At 45.0% G+C, this 14,183-nt stretch overlaps 1 protein-coding gene across 2 annotated transcripts in view; it reads left to right on the plus strand.

Annotated features, from left to right (window-relative positions):
• Positions 1-14,183, plus strand: part of PKD1L1 (polycystin 1 like 1, transient receptor potential channel interacting) — a 608,224-nt gene that overhangs the window by 374,811 nt on the left and 219,230 nt on the right. For both annotated transcript variants that reach the window (XM_063922691.1, XM_063922693.1), the window contains exons 33-35: positions 6,826-6,999; positions 10,422-10,541; positions 10,709-10,781. In XM_063922691.1, the coding sequence (XP_063778761.1) occupies positions 6,826-6,999; positions 10,422-10,541; positions 10,709-10,781 (367 nt within the window). The remainder of the gene's footprint in view (positions 1-6,825; positions 7,000-10,421; positions 10,542-10,708; positions 10,782-14,183) is intronic.

Raw genomic sequence — 14,183 nt, forward strand, 5'->3', positions numbered from 1 at the left:
TGTGCACCACTATAGGGCATTTCGAACCCTTTCTCCTTCCTTCTGGTGTATACTGACCCCACAGACACTGATCCAGATACTTCTGATGGGGAATCTGTCTCACAGGTGGATGTTCCTGACTTGTTGGAGGCTATCAGGCTCATTCTTCAAATTACTGATGACCCAGAGCCTGATGCTACCGCTAAGAAACCGGACAGGTTTAAACGTCAGAACGTCTTTAAACAAGTTTTACCTCACTCTGACCATTTAGTTGACATACGTCAGGAATCCTGGGAAAATCCAGGAAAGAAATTCACACCTAGCTCGCTAACCCCTCGCTGCGGAGCTAAGTAAAAATTGGGAAACACCCCTGCCAGTGGATTCGCAAGTGGCGCGGCTGGTTGTATCCTCAGCTCTGCCTGTAACTACCGTCACTTCTCTGAAAGAACCGATGGATAAGCGTGTGGAGGGTTGCTTAAAGGCGATTTACACCCTCGCAGGAGCTGTGCATCGGTTCACTATTGCAGCGACATGGGCGGCAGAGGCTATTGAAGCGTGGGCTCAGGAAGTGAGCAGAGCTGCCTTCCAACTTTTCTGATAAAGCTAGATAGTGTCTCTCATATATTGTCACAGCATCTCATTACATTAAGGAGGCGGCTTCTGATGCTGGTGTTCTAGTGGCCAAGGCTTCTACTATGTCCATTTTGGCTCGCCGGATCCTATGGCTACGGTCCTGGTCTGTGGACCTGGACTCTAAGAAAACCCTGGAGGTGCTCCCTTTTAAGGGAGACATTCTTTTTGGAGAGGACCTCAACAAGATAGTGGCTGACTTAGTTTCTGCTAAAACAGCGTGTCTGCCTAGTACTACTCCTTCAGTGCCGAAGGTTAAGAGTACTTCCTTTTGCTCCTTTCATCCTTCAGGTAAAGCAAAGGTCAGGCGTTCCCGAAACAGGCTCGCACTTCCAAAACGCTAAGCCCAAGCCTAAACGTGCCTGGGCTGCCCGTCAGCCTGCTTCCAAAACTGACAAGCCTGCTGCATGATGGGGCGGGCCTCCCTCTGGGGGATCCGAGAGTGGGAGGCCGACTTCTATGGTTTACCCAGGAATGGTTGAAGACCACTTCCAACACCTGGGTACGGGAAGTCATCACTCGCGGATACGCCATATCCTTCAAGAATCGTCCCCCTCATCGATTTTGCCTGACAGACGTCCCTTCGGATCAGGTGAAGGCAAAAACTCTTCATTTGGTGGTACAGTCCCTCCTGGACACAGGAGTGGTAGTACAGGTGCCTCTGGCTCAGAGAGGCAAGGGGTACTATTCACCGTTGTTCCTAGTCCTGAAACCGAATGGGTGTTCTCGGCCCATTCTCAACCTCTAGTCCTTGAACAGATTTGTGATAGTCTCCAAGTTTTGTATGGAAACTCTTCGCTCTATTGTTCTGGCCTTGGAGCCTGTGGATTATATGGTGTCCCTGGACATACAGGATGCTTACCTTCATATTCCTATTGCAATGTCGCATCAGCAGTACCTGAGGTTTGCTGTGGGCAACCTCCATTATCAATTTCGGGCTTTACCTTTTGTTTGACCACAGCCCTGCGTGTCTTCACAAAGGTCATGGCGGTAATGGCGGCTGTACTTCGCCGTTAAGAGGTCAGGATCCACCCGTATCTGGACGACTTGTTGATCCTGGCAAATTCCCAGAAATTCTCCTACGTCATCTGCCCACACGCGTGTTCCGCCATTACTCTGACAGCTTCTCAGCCCTGATGAAGCGGTCAGAGTAACGGCGGAACACGCGTGTGGGCAGCGTGTGTCCGCGTGTCCTCTATACCTATGTTCTAACAACAAATTAAATGCATAACCAGTTCTAATTGATATGTTTAGTTAATCTTGGCAACTGTATGTACTGAGTAGCAGGCGGATGATCATAATAAATATAAGAATCCGTATTCCTACACTACAGATAATAATCCAGTGAGAATAACTAGCTGTATATCATCTGTCATATGCTCTGGCATCATTTAATAGAGGGGTAGCAATTGTATTAATCCAGCATGTGTGTGCTGAATTTCTATGTCAGTGAATCATGAGTGGCATAAGACATCTGTGAGATAAAATCAATAGATACAAGTGTTACAATTGTTTCAAAACTAACCCTGCAAACCACTCAGTGGCTGTATCGATACACTCATGCTACAATCTGACAAATATAAATGTAACAAGTGCCTCAGCATTAATTCATGTAGCTTACATAACCGATATACTGATGCTATTGGGAATAAAATAATTAGTCTGTATCAATTTTGACAGTATTGAGAGTGTGGAGTACAGACGAGCCAGAACATATAATCTCGGTTATGATGATGGGTCATCTATAATTGAAGTGGTGTATTCTTTGGTTAACCTATGAGCATGTAACCACTAATATTGGAGGTAGTTTCCCTCCAGACACTTAACCATTGCTAACAGCTGGTTATTATAGCTATTTGCCATATATGCTAAACATTTAATACAGAGAAGCGAGGGAGATACTTATCCTTGGGAGTACATTACATATTAGGTTTGGACATCGAATATCATCCACACTTAATTTAAACAATTCTTTATGCTGTGTTCACTATTAGCCAAATTAAGTTGGCAAATGCTACTATTTATTATTGCATGATATTTGGTATAGATGCTCCACATAACTGCAGGAAAATCTACAAAGACTATATGTACAATTGTTAATATTTTGAGAGACATTAACACAACTGTTTGGCATCAATTACAGTCACAATAAATATATGAACACTGACCACTATAATCAATGCGATACTTTTCCAGGCAGAAGCATTTAATCTGTCTATTTATCTGGGCTACCCAAAATAGGGTTAGACAGGAAAATTGATATATGAGAACTTTCCCTAAATGATATTATCCCCCTGATTATTATCATCTACTCATATTAAAGTAGGTCAAATCTAGTGTTATTCATCTAATACCTATATAAAAGCCCTGTATAGGCAAGTATGAATAAATCTGTACATCGAATTATGATGAATGATTATTAGGGATATGAAAGAGATCAATACTGCTGAAAATATATAGCACACATAGTGTGGACAGTTGCAGACTATACTATTAGGGACATCAGTGTTATCATTAAGAGCTGCAGGTATGACACTTGAAGCATCAATAATGGTTATATAAACTGAACTATACTGTCAGTCGCTAACACTACCCTAAAAGTGAGATAATCACGGCACTCGATATATTAATAAGTGGCTGAGAAGATATAGACTGGAAACGAGTTGCTGACAGTTTGACCAAGAATTATACTGGTTTAAAATCAGAACCAAATCATATTTAATTGGGTATTAGAATAAACACACGGACACACATTTTAATCTTTAATAGCATCTACATTTTCATTGCACTTTTTGTATGTGTTGTATTTGTCATGATTTTAACCTCTATGTTTCGCGTATACTCGTCATTTGTGTGTTAGTCATTGTTACACCATTTTAATTGAACAACATTAAAAGTTAAATTTTATTATTATATAGGTGGATGTGATAATTAGGTCATTTCCCCTCCTGTGCATCGACAATACAGCCTGTTTTCCTTTTTTTTCTAGTGTACCTATCATAGCTGTAGTTGATAGCACCCCCATAATGAATGGTAAATACCAATAATACAATAGGGGTATCCTTTGGAGCTATAGTTCCAAGTCTAGAATTAAGAAATTGTGTGTGTGCAGATACACAAATGCTTCAGGGCCTATCAATAGATAGTCCTCTTCTAGTTCCACAGCGCCCAGACCTCCTCGTTCAGGGCCCTTGTGTATATCAGGATTTGGCCCGATTGGCTTTGACAGCGTGGCTCTTGAAGCTTCGGTTCTAAGGGCCATAGGATTTTCTGAGGCGGTCATTCAAACCATGTTGAAGGCCCGGAAACCAGCTTTGGCTCGGATTTACCATAGGGTCTGGAATTCCTACTTTGCTTGTTGCGCGGATAACAATCATGACGCTCACAAGTTTAGTACGGCCAAACGTTTGGTCTTTCTAAAACAGGGCCTGGACTTAGGCCTTCGTCTGGCCTCCCTCAAGGTTCATATTTCTGCCTTGTCGGTTTGGTTTCAGAGAAAAATTGCGACTACCTGATGTTCATACATTCAGTCAAGGTGTGTTACGAATTCAACCTCTTTACATCCCGCCTGTGGCTCCTTGGAATTTGTCGGTGATTCTGGAGGCATTCCAAGAGTCTCCGTTTGAGCCTCTTGAATCTGCAGACGTTAAGTGGCTTTCTCTTAAAGTATTGTTTCTGCTGGCTATTGCCTCTGCTAGACGGGTATCGGATTTGGGTGCCATGTCGTGTAGGTCCCCCTATCTGATTTTTCACAGTGACTGGGTGGTTCTTAGAACACGTCCCGGGTATCTACCTAAGGTGGTGTCTTCTTTCCACCTTAATCAGGAGATTGTGGTTCCGGCCTTTGTCTCTCCTGAATTGTCTTCCGAAGAGCGGTCTTTGAATGTGGTACGGGCTCTCCATATCTATGTGAAGAGGACGGCTTCTGTTAGGAAGTCTGATTCTCTCTTTGTACTGTTTGGTTTTCACAAACGTGGCTGGCCTGCTCACAAGCAGACCCTGGTCAGATGGATTAGAATGGTGATTGCACATGCTTATGTACAGGTTGGTCGTCCAGCTCCTGCTACTATCAAGGCCCATTCTACTCGGTCAGTTGGACCTTCTTGGGCAGCCCGCCGTGGTGCGACCCTTGAACAATTGTGCAAGGTGGCGACGTGGTCCTCAGTGAACACGTTCATAAGGTTCTATGCCTTCAATACTTCCGCCTCCCAGGATGCTTCCTTTGGACTCTGGGTTCTTGTGCCCGCTATAGTGCGTCCCCTCCCATGAGGAACTGCTTTAGGACATCCCCGATGTTATTCCCTGTGGAACCCCAGTGTACCCCGCAGCAGAAAAGGAGATTTATGGTAAGAACTTACCTTTGTTAAATCTCTTTCTGCGAGGTACACTGGGTCCCACAGGGTGCCCGCCCTGACGCACTTAGCTTCTTTGGGTTTGTATGGCATTAGCCGTTGATACCTTCTCCTGTAGTGAGAATGTGGTGAACGTGGCTACTAACGGTTGTCGTCTCTTTTACCTGCTACTGCATTGGACTGGTTACCAAAACTAAGCTCCTGTGCACGGAGGCAGATTTATAGAGGAGGCGGCGCTATGCATTCTGGGAACAGTCAAAGCTTTTTGCCTGTTGGTGCCTCGGATCAAGATCCTACTCTACACCCCAATGTTATACCCTGTGGAACCCAGTGTACCTCGCAGAAAGAGATTTAACAAAGGTAAGTTCTTACCATAAATCTCCTTGTCTCTTGGTGTGAGAGCAGACAATATTCTATGGTGGAATTTCATCTGGGACGTTTCCTGATTTTTCAGTAGTCAGGAGTGGATGTGGGCCTACGCCTAGGCTCCATTAAAGTTCAGATTTCTGCCTTGTCTATTTTCTTTCAGAAACAATTGGCTTCTCTCCCTGAGGTCCAGACGTTCTTGAAAGATGTACTGCACATCCAACCTCCCTTTCTGCCTCCCACGACACCTTGGGATCTCAATTTGGTGCTTCAGTTACTCCAGTCAGACTGGTTTGAACCGTTACAGGAGGTAAACGTAAAGTATTTTACGTGGAAGACCGTCACGCGGCGCCCATACTTAATTTTCCATGAGGACAGAGCTGAACTCAGGACTCGTCAGCAATTTCTTCCTAAGGCGGTGTCTACGTTTCACATCAACCAACCTATTGTGGTTCCGGCTGTTGCGAACGCCTTGGCTACTTCAAAGTCTTTGGATGTCGTAAGGGCTTTGAAGGTCTATGTGAAGAGAACAGCTGGTCACAGAAAATTAGACTCACCATTCGTTCTTTATGATCCCAATAAAATTGGGTGTCCTGCTTCGAAGCAGTCCATTGCGCGCTGGATCAGGCTTACTATCCAGCATGCGTATTCCACGGCAGGTTTAGCGATTCTGAAATCTGTTCAATCCGCCTCTACTAGGTCGGTGGGTTCCTCTTGGGCGGCTGCCCGGGGTGTCTCGGCTTTACAGCTCTGCCGAGCAGCTACTTGGTCAGGTTCGAACACGTTTGCTAAATTTTACAAGTTCGATACTTTGGCATCTGATGACCTTCAGTTTGGTCAATCAGTTCTGCAGGAACCTCAGCACTCTCCCACCCAGTTTGGAAGCTTTGGTACTTCCCCATGGTACTAAATGGATTCCCAGTAACCGCTAGGACGTAAGAGAAAATAGGATTTGAATTACTAACCGGTAAATCTTTTTCTCGTAGTCCGTACGGGATACTGGGTGCCCGCCCGGTGCTTAGTTCTTCTTGCTCTGTTACTTGGTTAAGTAATGCTGTTTGGTTCAGCTGTTGCTGTCCCTTTTTGCAAGTTTGGTTAGCATGCCGTTCCTCTTGTTCTGGTTGTGCTGGTTCGATATCTCATCACATTCCTTATCTATTTCCTTCTCTCAAAGTATGTCCGTCTCCTCGGGCACAGTTTCTTAGACTGAGTCTGGTAGGAGGGGCGTAGAGGCGCCAGCACACAAGCAAACTTCTTATAGTGCCCATGGCTCCTAGTGGACCCGTCTATACCACATGATACTATATGGATTGCCAGTATCGCCTACGGACCACGAGAAAAGGATTTACCAGTAGGTAATTAAAATCCTATTTTATTCCACACCTGCCAAAAGTTTTACACAGTACTGTATACTGCATGTACTGTATATAATGAATTAATTATATGTATAAAACGAACAGTAGCATTGAATAATGTATTTCTGTGTCTTTTATATCAGCTCTTCTACTGCAAATTCACGGAGTATTTGGAAGACTTCCACTTCTGGGGCTCAGTCTTCAGCCGACCTTCTTATAGTTGGTTTACTCATACACAGCGAATCACGGCATGCTTTGTCTTACTTGTGGGTTATATGTGCTTCAACATTGTCCTCATTCACCAGAAAGATGATCAGGTATTACTTTATTCATGCAGGGCTGTGAATGTAGAGAATGGATAATGTCATCTATGATACTTTTGTGTGTGAGGATGTACAGTAAACATTTATCTCCGAGGCACATTTATCGCAGAGATATCAGTGTACCGGGCTGCAAGATTTCTGTTGACGGCCCTACCTGGGGGGCAAATTAAATGAAGTGGCCCGGCTTCTCCACCAGCGCACGGCAATGGCAAAATAGATGTGGCAGAAAAAGCTGCAGGTGTGGTTTATCTAATGGGGATGCAGTTTGAAATGTGTAGTGAAATATCTGAAAAGTCATTATATCTAAGAACAATGCATTGCCTACCAGCCCTGTCTGTCTACCAGAAGCTATTCTAATGACTTCTATAAAACATAGGAAACAATGCGCATAAATCAGATGTGCATGGAGTGGCAGCGATAGCACTGTATGGTGATGCAGAAGGAGGCGTCTATTTCGTGCTGCAAGTAAGGTGGGGCACAGGGGGCCTGCACGGTGTCGGCAGGCACAGGTGGGCTGCATAGTACCAGTGTACACAGGGTGGGGGCACAGGTGGGGCTGCATAGTACCAGTGTACAGAGTATGGGGTCAGAGGGTGCTGCACAGTGACAGAGTATACAGTGGGGGGGCACAGGTGGGCTGCATAGTACCAGTGTACACAGGGTGGGGGCACAGGTGGGGCTGCATAGTACCAGTGTACAGAGTATGGGGTCAGAGGGTGCTGCACAGTGACAGAGTATACAGTGGGGGGGCACAGGTGGGACTGCACAGTGTCAGTGTACATTGGGTTAGAGCTATACAGTGGCAGTGTCTACAAGGTGAGTGCAGAGGTGGAGCTATAGAGTACAATACCAGTGTGTTAGTTTTTATCTGCTTTAGTTTGCAAACTGCAGCTGACTAACAATATAATCTCTCCAGAGGTGAAGCTGGCCCACAAGTTCACTATTTATGCAGGGAGTCTACATAGCACTATTATAGACTGCTCCTAACTATACATGCCTCTGCTGTCCCCTCCCTGTACATACTCCTTCAATAAACCCAGAACCCTTTATCCACTCTCCTTCTCCTAGGTGGCTCCCCATTTGTCAACGGTGGCCACTTTCTTATAGCCTGCTATGGGGGCAGCCATTTTCTGCTAGCCCCTGCCAGGGATAGACTGGGACCTCTTTTCGGCCCTGGCATCCATGTGCGCACGTGCACACATGAAAGGGGATGCGCGTGATGCAAAAGGGTCACGCGGACACTGCAAATAGGGGTGTGCCACGAGTCAAGGGGTGTGGACTCAGGGCACACCCCCATATTGCTTACCAATGGGGCACTAAGGGTGGCGGCGACAGCAGGGGAGTCATTCTGACCTGATCGCTTGCTGCAGTTTATCGCAGTGCAGCGATCAGGTCAGAACTGCGCATGCGCCGGCCCCACAGTGCACCGGCCAGGAGCTACTCCTAAAGTACAAAAGCATCGCTGCTGTGCGATGCTTTTGTACTTCAGCGACGGGGCAGGGACTGACATGCGGGGCGGACTAGCCCTGTGCTGGACATCCCCCCACATGTCTGTGTTCCTGATTGTTGCTGTGCTAAATTTAGCACAGCTACTATCAACTCGGTATGACTCCCTATGTCTCCATATGTATTCCATCACCAGGAGAGTACCTAGGCCCTCATTCCGAGTTGTTCGCTCGCAAGTGAATTTTAGCAGATTTGCTCATGCTAAGCCGCCGCCTACTGGGAGTGAATCTTAGCATCTTAAAATTGCGAACGATGTATTCGCAATATTGCGATTACACATCTCGTAGCAGTTTCTGAGTAGCTTCAGACTTACTCGGCATCTGCGATCATTTCAGTGCTTGTCGTTCCTGGTTTGACGTCACAAACACACCCAGCGTTCGCCCAGACACTCCCCCGTTTCTCCGGCCACTCCTGCGTTTTTTCCGGAAACAGTAGCGTTTTTTCCCACACGCCCATAAAACGGCCTGTTTCCGCCCAGTAACACCCATTTCCTGTCAATCACATTACGATCGCCAGAACGATGAAAAAGCCGTGAGTAAAAAACCTAACAGCATAGCAAATTTACTTGGCGCAGTCGCAGTGCGGACATTGCGCATGCGCATTAAGCGGAAAATCGCTGCGATGCGAAGATTTTTACCGAGCGAACAACTCGGAATGACCTCCCTAGTTCAGAATTTTATATAGCTTACATGAATATGTATATTTTATATAGTCATGACTGATGAGAGATACCTGTGACTTTTGAAACTATTTACACTGTCCAGACTACTCTGTGGTGCCTGAGCAGCAGGTTATGTTTGCATTCCTTATGTTTAAAGTGTCTATCAGACCCTCTGATACTGACCCAGCATGTTTCTGATGGATCTTGGCTTGTAGCCCTAACAACCACTTGTCTCTATCATACCTGAGATTCAAAATAACCAAGGGGGTCATTCCGAGTTGATCGCTCTCTAGCAACTTTTTGCAGCGCTGCGATCAGATAGTCACCGCCCACGGGGGAGTGTATTTGTGCTTTGCAAGTGTGCGAATGCTTTTGCAGCCGACGGCACAAAAAGCTTTTTGCAGTCTCTGAGTAGCTCTGATCAGCTCTTAGTACCTCTTTGTACCCGTATGATGCGCCTGCACATTGCGGTGCATACGCATGCGCAGTTTTGCCGAGATTTAACCTGATCACAGTGCTGCAAAAAGTTGCTAGCGAGCGATCAACTCGGAATGACCCCTCAAGAGAGAGCACATTTTTGCAGACTGCATTTTGTTCAGAATACAGACTTGTAAATAAGCCCCTCTGTACTTTATATGTAAATTAGTACTCTGTGTTTGGATTTTCTAGCACTACTACCTTTTCTAATTATTTCAGTTATGCAGAGGTGTTTCACAGACGTGTGTTTGATAAGATTGTTTTATTTATACTCCTAGAAAGCCTCATTAAAAACTCCTTTCTTATAATTTTTATTTATCACAATACTATATCAATTTCATACACATATTCAGCAATGTTTCTATAGGCCACCAAAGCCTCCTACATGTACTCCTGTGTGTGCCCTACGCCAGCTGTTCTCAACCGCGGTCCTCAAGTACCCCCAACAGTGCATGTTTTCCAGGTCTCCTCACAGGATTACAAGTGAAATTATTTGCTCCACCTGTGGGTCTTTTATAATGTGTCAGTGAGTAATGAATACACCTGTGCACCTGCTAGGTGACCTGGAAAACATGAACTGTTGGGGGTACTTGAGGACTGAGTTTGAGAACCACTGCCCTACGCCACTCACCTATTTGATAATACTCAACCTTCCTTATGTTATTACTTTTTATAAATCCATGAAAAAGTCTATAAAGTTGCTTTGACTGTTATTCTGACACTTTAGTTGCCTTGATAAGGTATTCACTTTTTATTTCTATTTCATTTCAAGTATACTGTTGAGATTGGTCTTATTGACATCTCTACAATTTCCACGATATCTGGACTACAAGTTACTCTGGCTGTTTATCCAATTGTCGTGTTATTATCGCTTCTCTTTAGGTTTAGTGAGGTAAGTTGTTTTTATAGATAATATCATTGAAATATACTTGATTAGAAATAAACTTTAATAAGTAATACTGTTATTAACTTAAACAAAATATCTTGATCTATACAGATATATAACTGTTGTACAAATGGACTAGATATATAAATTCCCTCATTTTTATTTCACTGTAGAAAAAGTTGCTAAAAGATTCTGGAGAAGAAAGATTTAAGGTTGTAAAAGACCCTCAAATTACCCCTACTGCAGGTGAGAAAATGCATTAAAAACACATACATAAGGCACGCTGATATAACAAAATAATAAAACAGGTGAGCTGGCTGACATTCACTGTTCTTAAATAAACCAAAACTAAATAAATAGATATTTAGCCCTATGGTTGCACAGCCAATCATAACTATAGAGACCTTGGTTAAACTCATATGAAAAGTGTGCAGATTTACTATGTTAAAATTCATGTTCTTAAAAAAAAAACAATAAGTCAACATAACTGCCCCTAGTTAAGTGGAGGGGAGTAAGACTGCTGCTGCAGTCTGTTTCACTGATCAGTGCCGTCACCCGCCAGTGGCACAGGAGGCACCGGGAGGCGGGAAGGAGGTGCCAGGAATGGACAGGAGGCTGAAATCACCGGACAGTCCGTCACTGCACCACAGTATACAAACCAGTGGTCACAGTGTAAATTTAGAAGTGGGGGTATGGAAAATTAAATAGAGTGGCTGGTGATCTGGGGTACACCTAGAATACTGTATTACACGTATAAAATGTTATCACAACACTTATTGGCCATTTTGTCTTTACGGTCTACATGAGAGCGTATATATCATAAACGTACTGCAGAATGAGGTATCTCTGGTTGCTACACTTGATGGTAGAAAGAGCCATGCAGGACATATAATAACAATGCACATACAGTACTGCTATGAGTACTGACTGAGTCCACAGACAGGGGGAGAGATATAACTGGGAGGGGCAACACTGGGTACCTGCACATGGAATACAATGAGAATAAAAGCATCATATTCCTTTGTAGCATCCCCTCCCAGCCCATAGCCAGACAAAGCCTGCCGCTCACTTGTGTGGTGAAGCTATGAGCAGGGTATTTTGGACCTTGTAGTACTACGACAGCTAGAGAACCAGCATTGACCTGAGTATTCTTCAGAGCACTCTTCGGAGACACCATTTTAGCCTGTTCCATAGCATCAGAGTGACTTCCGAAATGAAGGGGAAATAGGAGGCACAGCAGAGGAGTGGAGGCAGAGGTTGGGGATGCCATCTCTGTGGAGGAAGCCCAGTTGCTTGTTATCGACAATGCCATTTTGTGGCGTCCCAGGTGTGTCACAGTTACACAAAGTAAAAATCTATGACAGCCCTTGCTGCCAGGAGCTCCCAGCAGCTAGGACTGCTGGGATCTCTAGTTTATTTTGAGTTTGAACACTATAGTGCATTGCTGGACACCGGCGCCCCTCCACAGATGCTCCGCAGATGAAGCCCTGTTGGCGGGCCCCTTGGACCCGCCAGGCCCTAAGCGACCGCTGTGGTCACATAGCAGTAAATCCGCTACTGGTAGGCAGTGTACTGAATCAGTTGCCACTTTTATAGAAAGTGGTGTTAGATGTGCAAATACCTTTTTGATTTGCATCATATTATTATTAGGGACTATATGTTAAGTCAGTGTATTCAGAGCTTATTTTTAGTGGCATAAAATGGCAGATTCAGTTACCACGCAGCTGTAGCCCCGAGTTTAATGCCTGGAGATATTCAATTACTAGCTAATTTCTCTACCTGGTAATCCTGTGGCTAATACACATTTACCCATAGATTCTGGGTTAAGTGTCCTGAGCTATGAAGTTACCCTGTGGGGTAAGCCCCAGAGGGTGCACTTAATGCAGATATTTCCTTGCAGCTCCTGAGGCTGTGAGAAAACAATCTGCGTTAAGAGCACCTTCTGAGGTTTACTGCGTTGAGCAGCAGCAATAACTGATTAGCTCCAAAGTGGTGATTGAATCTGCCCCAAAGTGGTTTCCACATCATATTAAATCCAAATAAAATGACTCACCCTCTTAGGGTGGCTTCAGTCCTGCGGCTTACCTCTTCTACCCATGTGATAGGAGCTAAACTGTGACTCACAAAACACAAAAGGCTTATATCAATTTAAAAGCTGAAGTTCCTGCTTAAGAGGGAATGGTTACCTAGAAAAGAGAATCAAAAAAGATTCAACTAGCACAATACTGTAAACCAGTAAAAAAAAAACAGATAACTTATCTATTTAACACACTTCGTAAATATATGATATATCTACACAAGGGGCAAGTAGATTTTCAATATATAACATTACATAACATTACATATGTAACCTTACATAACATTAAAATAACAGGTAAACCTTTCAGTTGCACATTACTTGGATAACATTGACTATTGGGGGTAATTCAGAGTTGATCGTAGCAGCAATTTTGTAAGCAGTTGGGCAAAACCATGTGCAGTGCAGGTGGGACAGATATAACATGTGCAGAGAGAGTTAGATTTGGGTGGGTTATATTGTTTCTGTGCAGGGTAAATACTGGCTGCTTTATTTTTACACTGCAATTTAGAGTTCAGTTTGAACACAACCCACCCAACTCTAACTCTTTCTGCACATGTTATATCTGCCCCCCCCTGGAGTGCACATGGCTTTGCCCAACTGCTAACAAATTTGCTGCTGTGATCAACTCTGAATTAGGCCCCTTGTTCACCTGATACTGTACAGCAGCAAACACACAGAATTTGCGTGAGGGAGTGCACACACACACTCGGACTGCAGATTACACACACACACATACACACTGTGACTGCAGATAACACACACACAGTGGCATCACAAGGGGGGTACCGGGGGTGCTGCCCGCACCGGGTGTCACCCGTCGAGGGGTGACACCAAAGTGCTGGCTCCTGCTCAGTGACAGGAGCCGGGTGCTGCACTGTAAGATTACGTACAGCAATCCAGCTCCTGTAACCCTGTAGAAGCCAGCTCTGCAGACATGCCAGTCTCTGGAGGCAGGCCGCATCATCCAGACCTGGAGTGACGAAAATGGGTGTTGGGATGCTTAGCGACGCCCCCTCCCATGAAGCCACACTTTGCCACAGCCATTTTCCGGCCGCACTCAGTGCAATTTTAGGCTAGTGACTCTTCTGAACACACACACACACACTGGGATTGCTGCCTGCTTTGTACCCAACCGTACACTGGACTGCGGATTACACACACACTGGAACTTCAGACTGTCCCCCTCCCCACACACACACCTCCCAACATGACCCTCTCCAGGAGGGACAAAATGCTCTGCTTCTGGATTTTTCTCTTGATTTATGATTGCCAGCACCTGTGTTGAACAGATTAATGGATAAGAAAGGTGTTTCAGCACAGGTGATGGCAATCATAAATTAAGAGAAAAGTCCAGAAGCAGAGTATTTTGTCCCTCCTGGAGAGGGTCATGTTGGGAGGTATGCACACAGACATACTGGGTCTGCAGAATGCCCTTCCCCCTCCCCCAGGTACGCACACACACTGGGACTTCAGATTGCACCCCGCCCCACACACACAGACATACTGCAAAATGCCCTTCCCCCTCCCCCAGGTACGCACACACATTGGGACTACAGACTGCCCCCTCC

Source organism: Pseudophryne corroboree, chromosome 5 (assembly GCF_028390025.1).
Source record: "Pseudophryne corroboree isolate aPseCor3 chromosome 5, aPseCor3.hap2, whole genome shotgun sequence".
In the NCBI taxonomy this organism is placed as follows: domain Eukaryota; kingdom Metazoa; phylum Chordata; class Amphibia; order Anura; family Myobatrachidae; genus Pseudophryne; species Pseudophryne corroboree.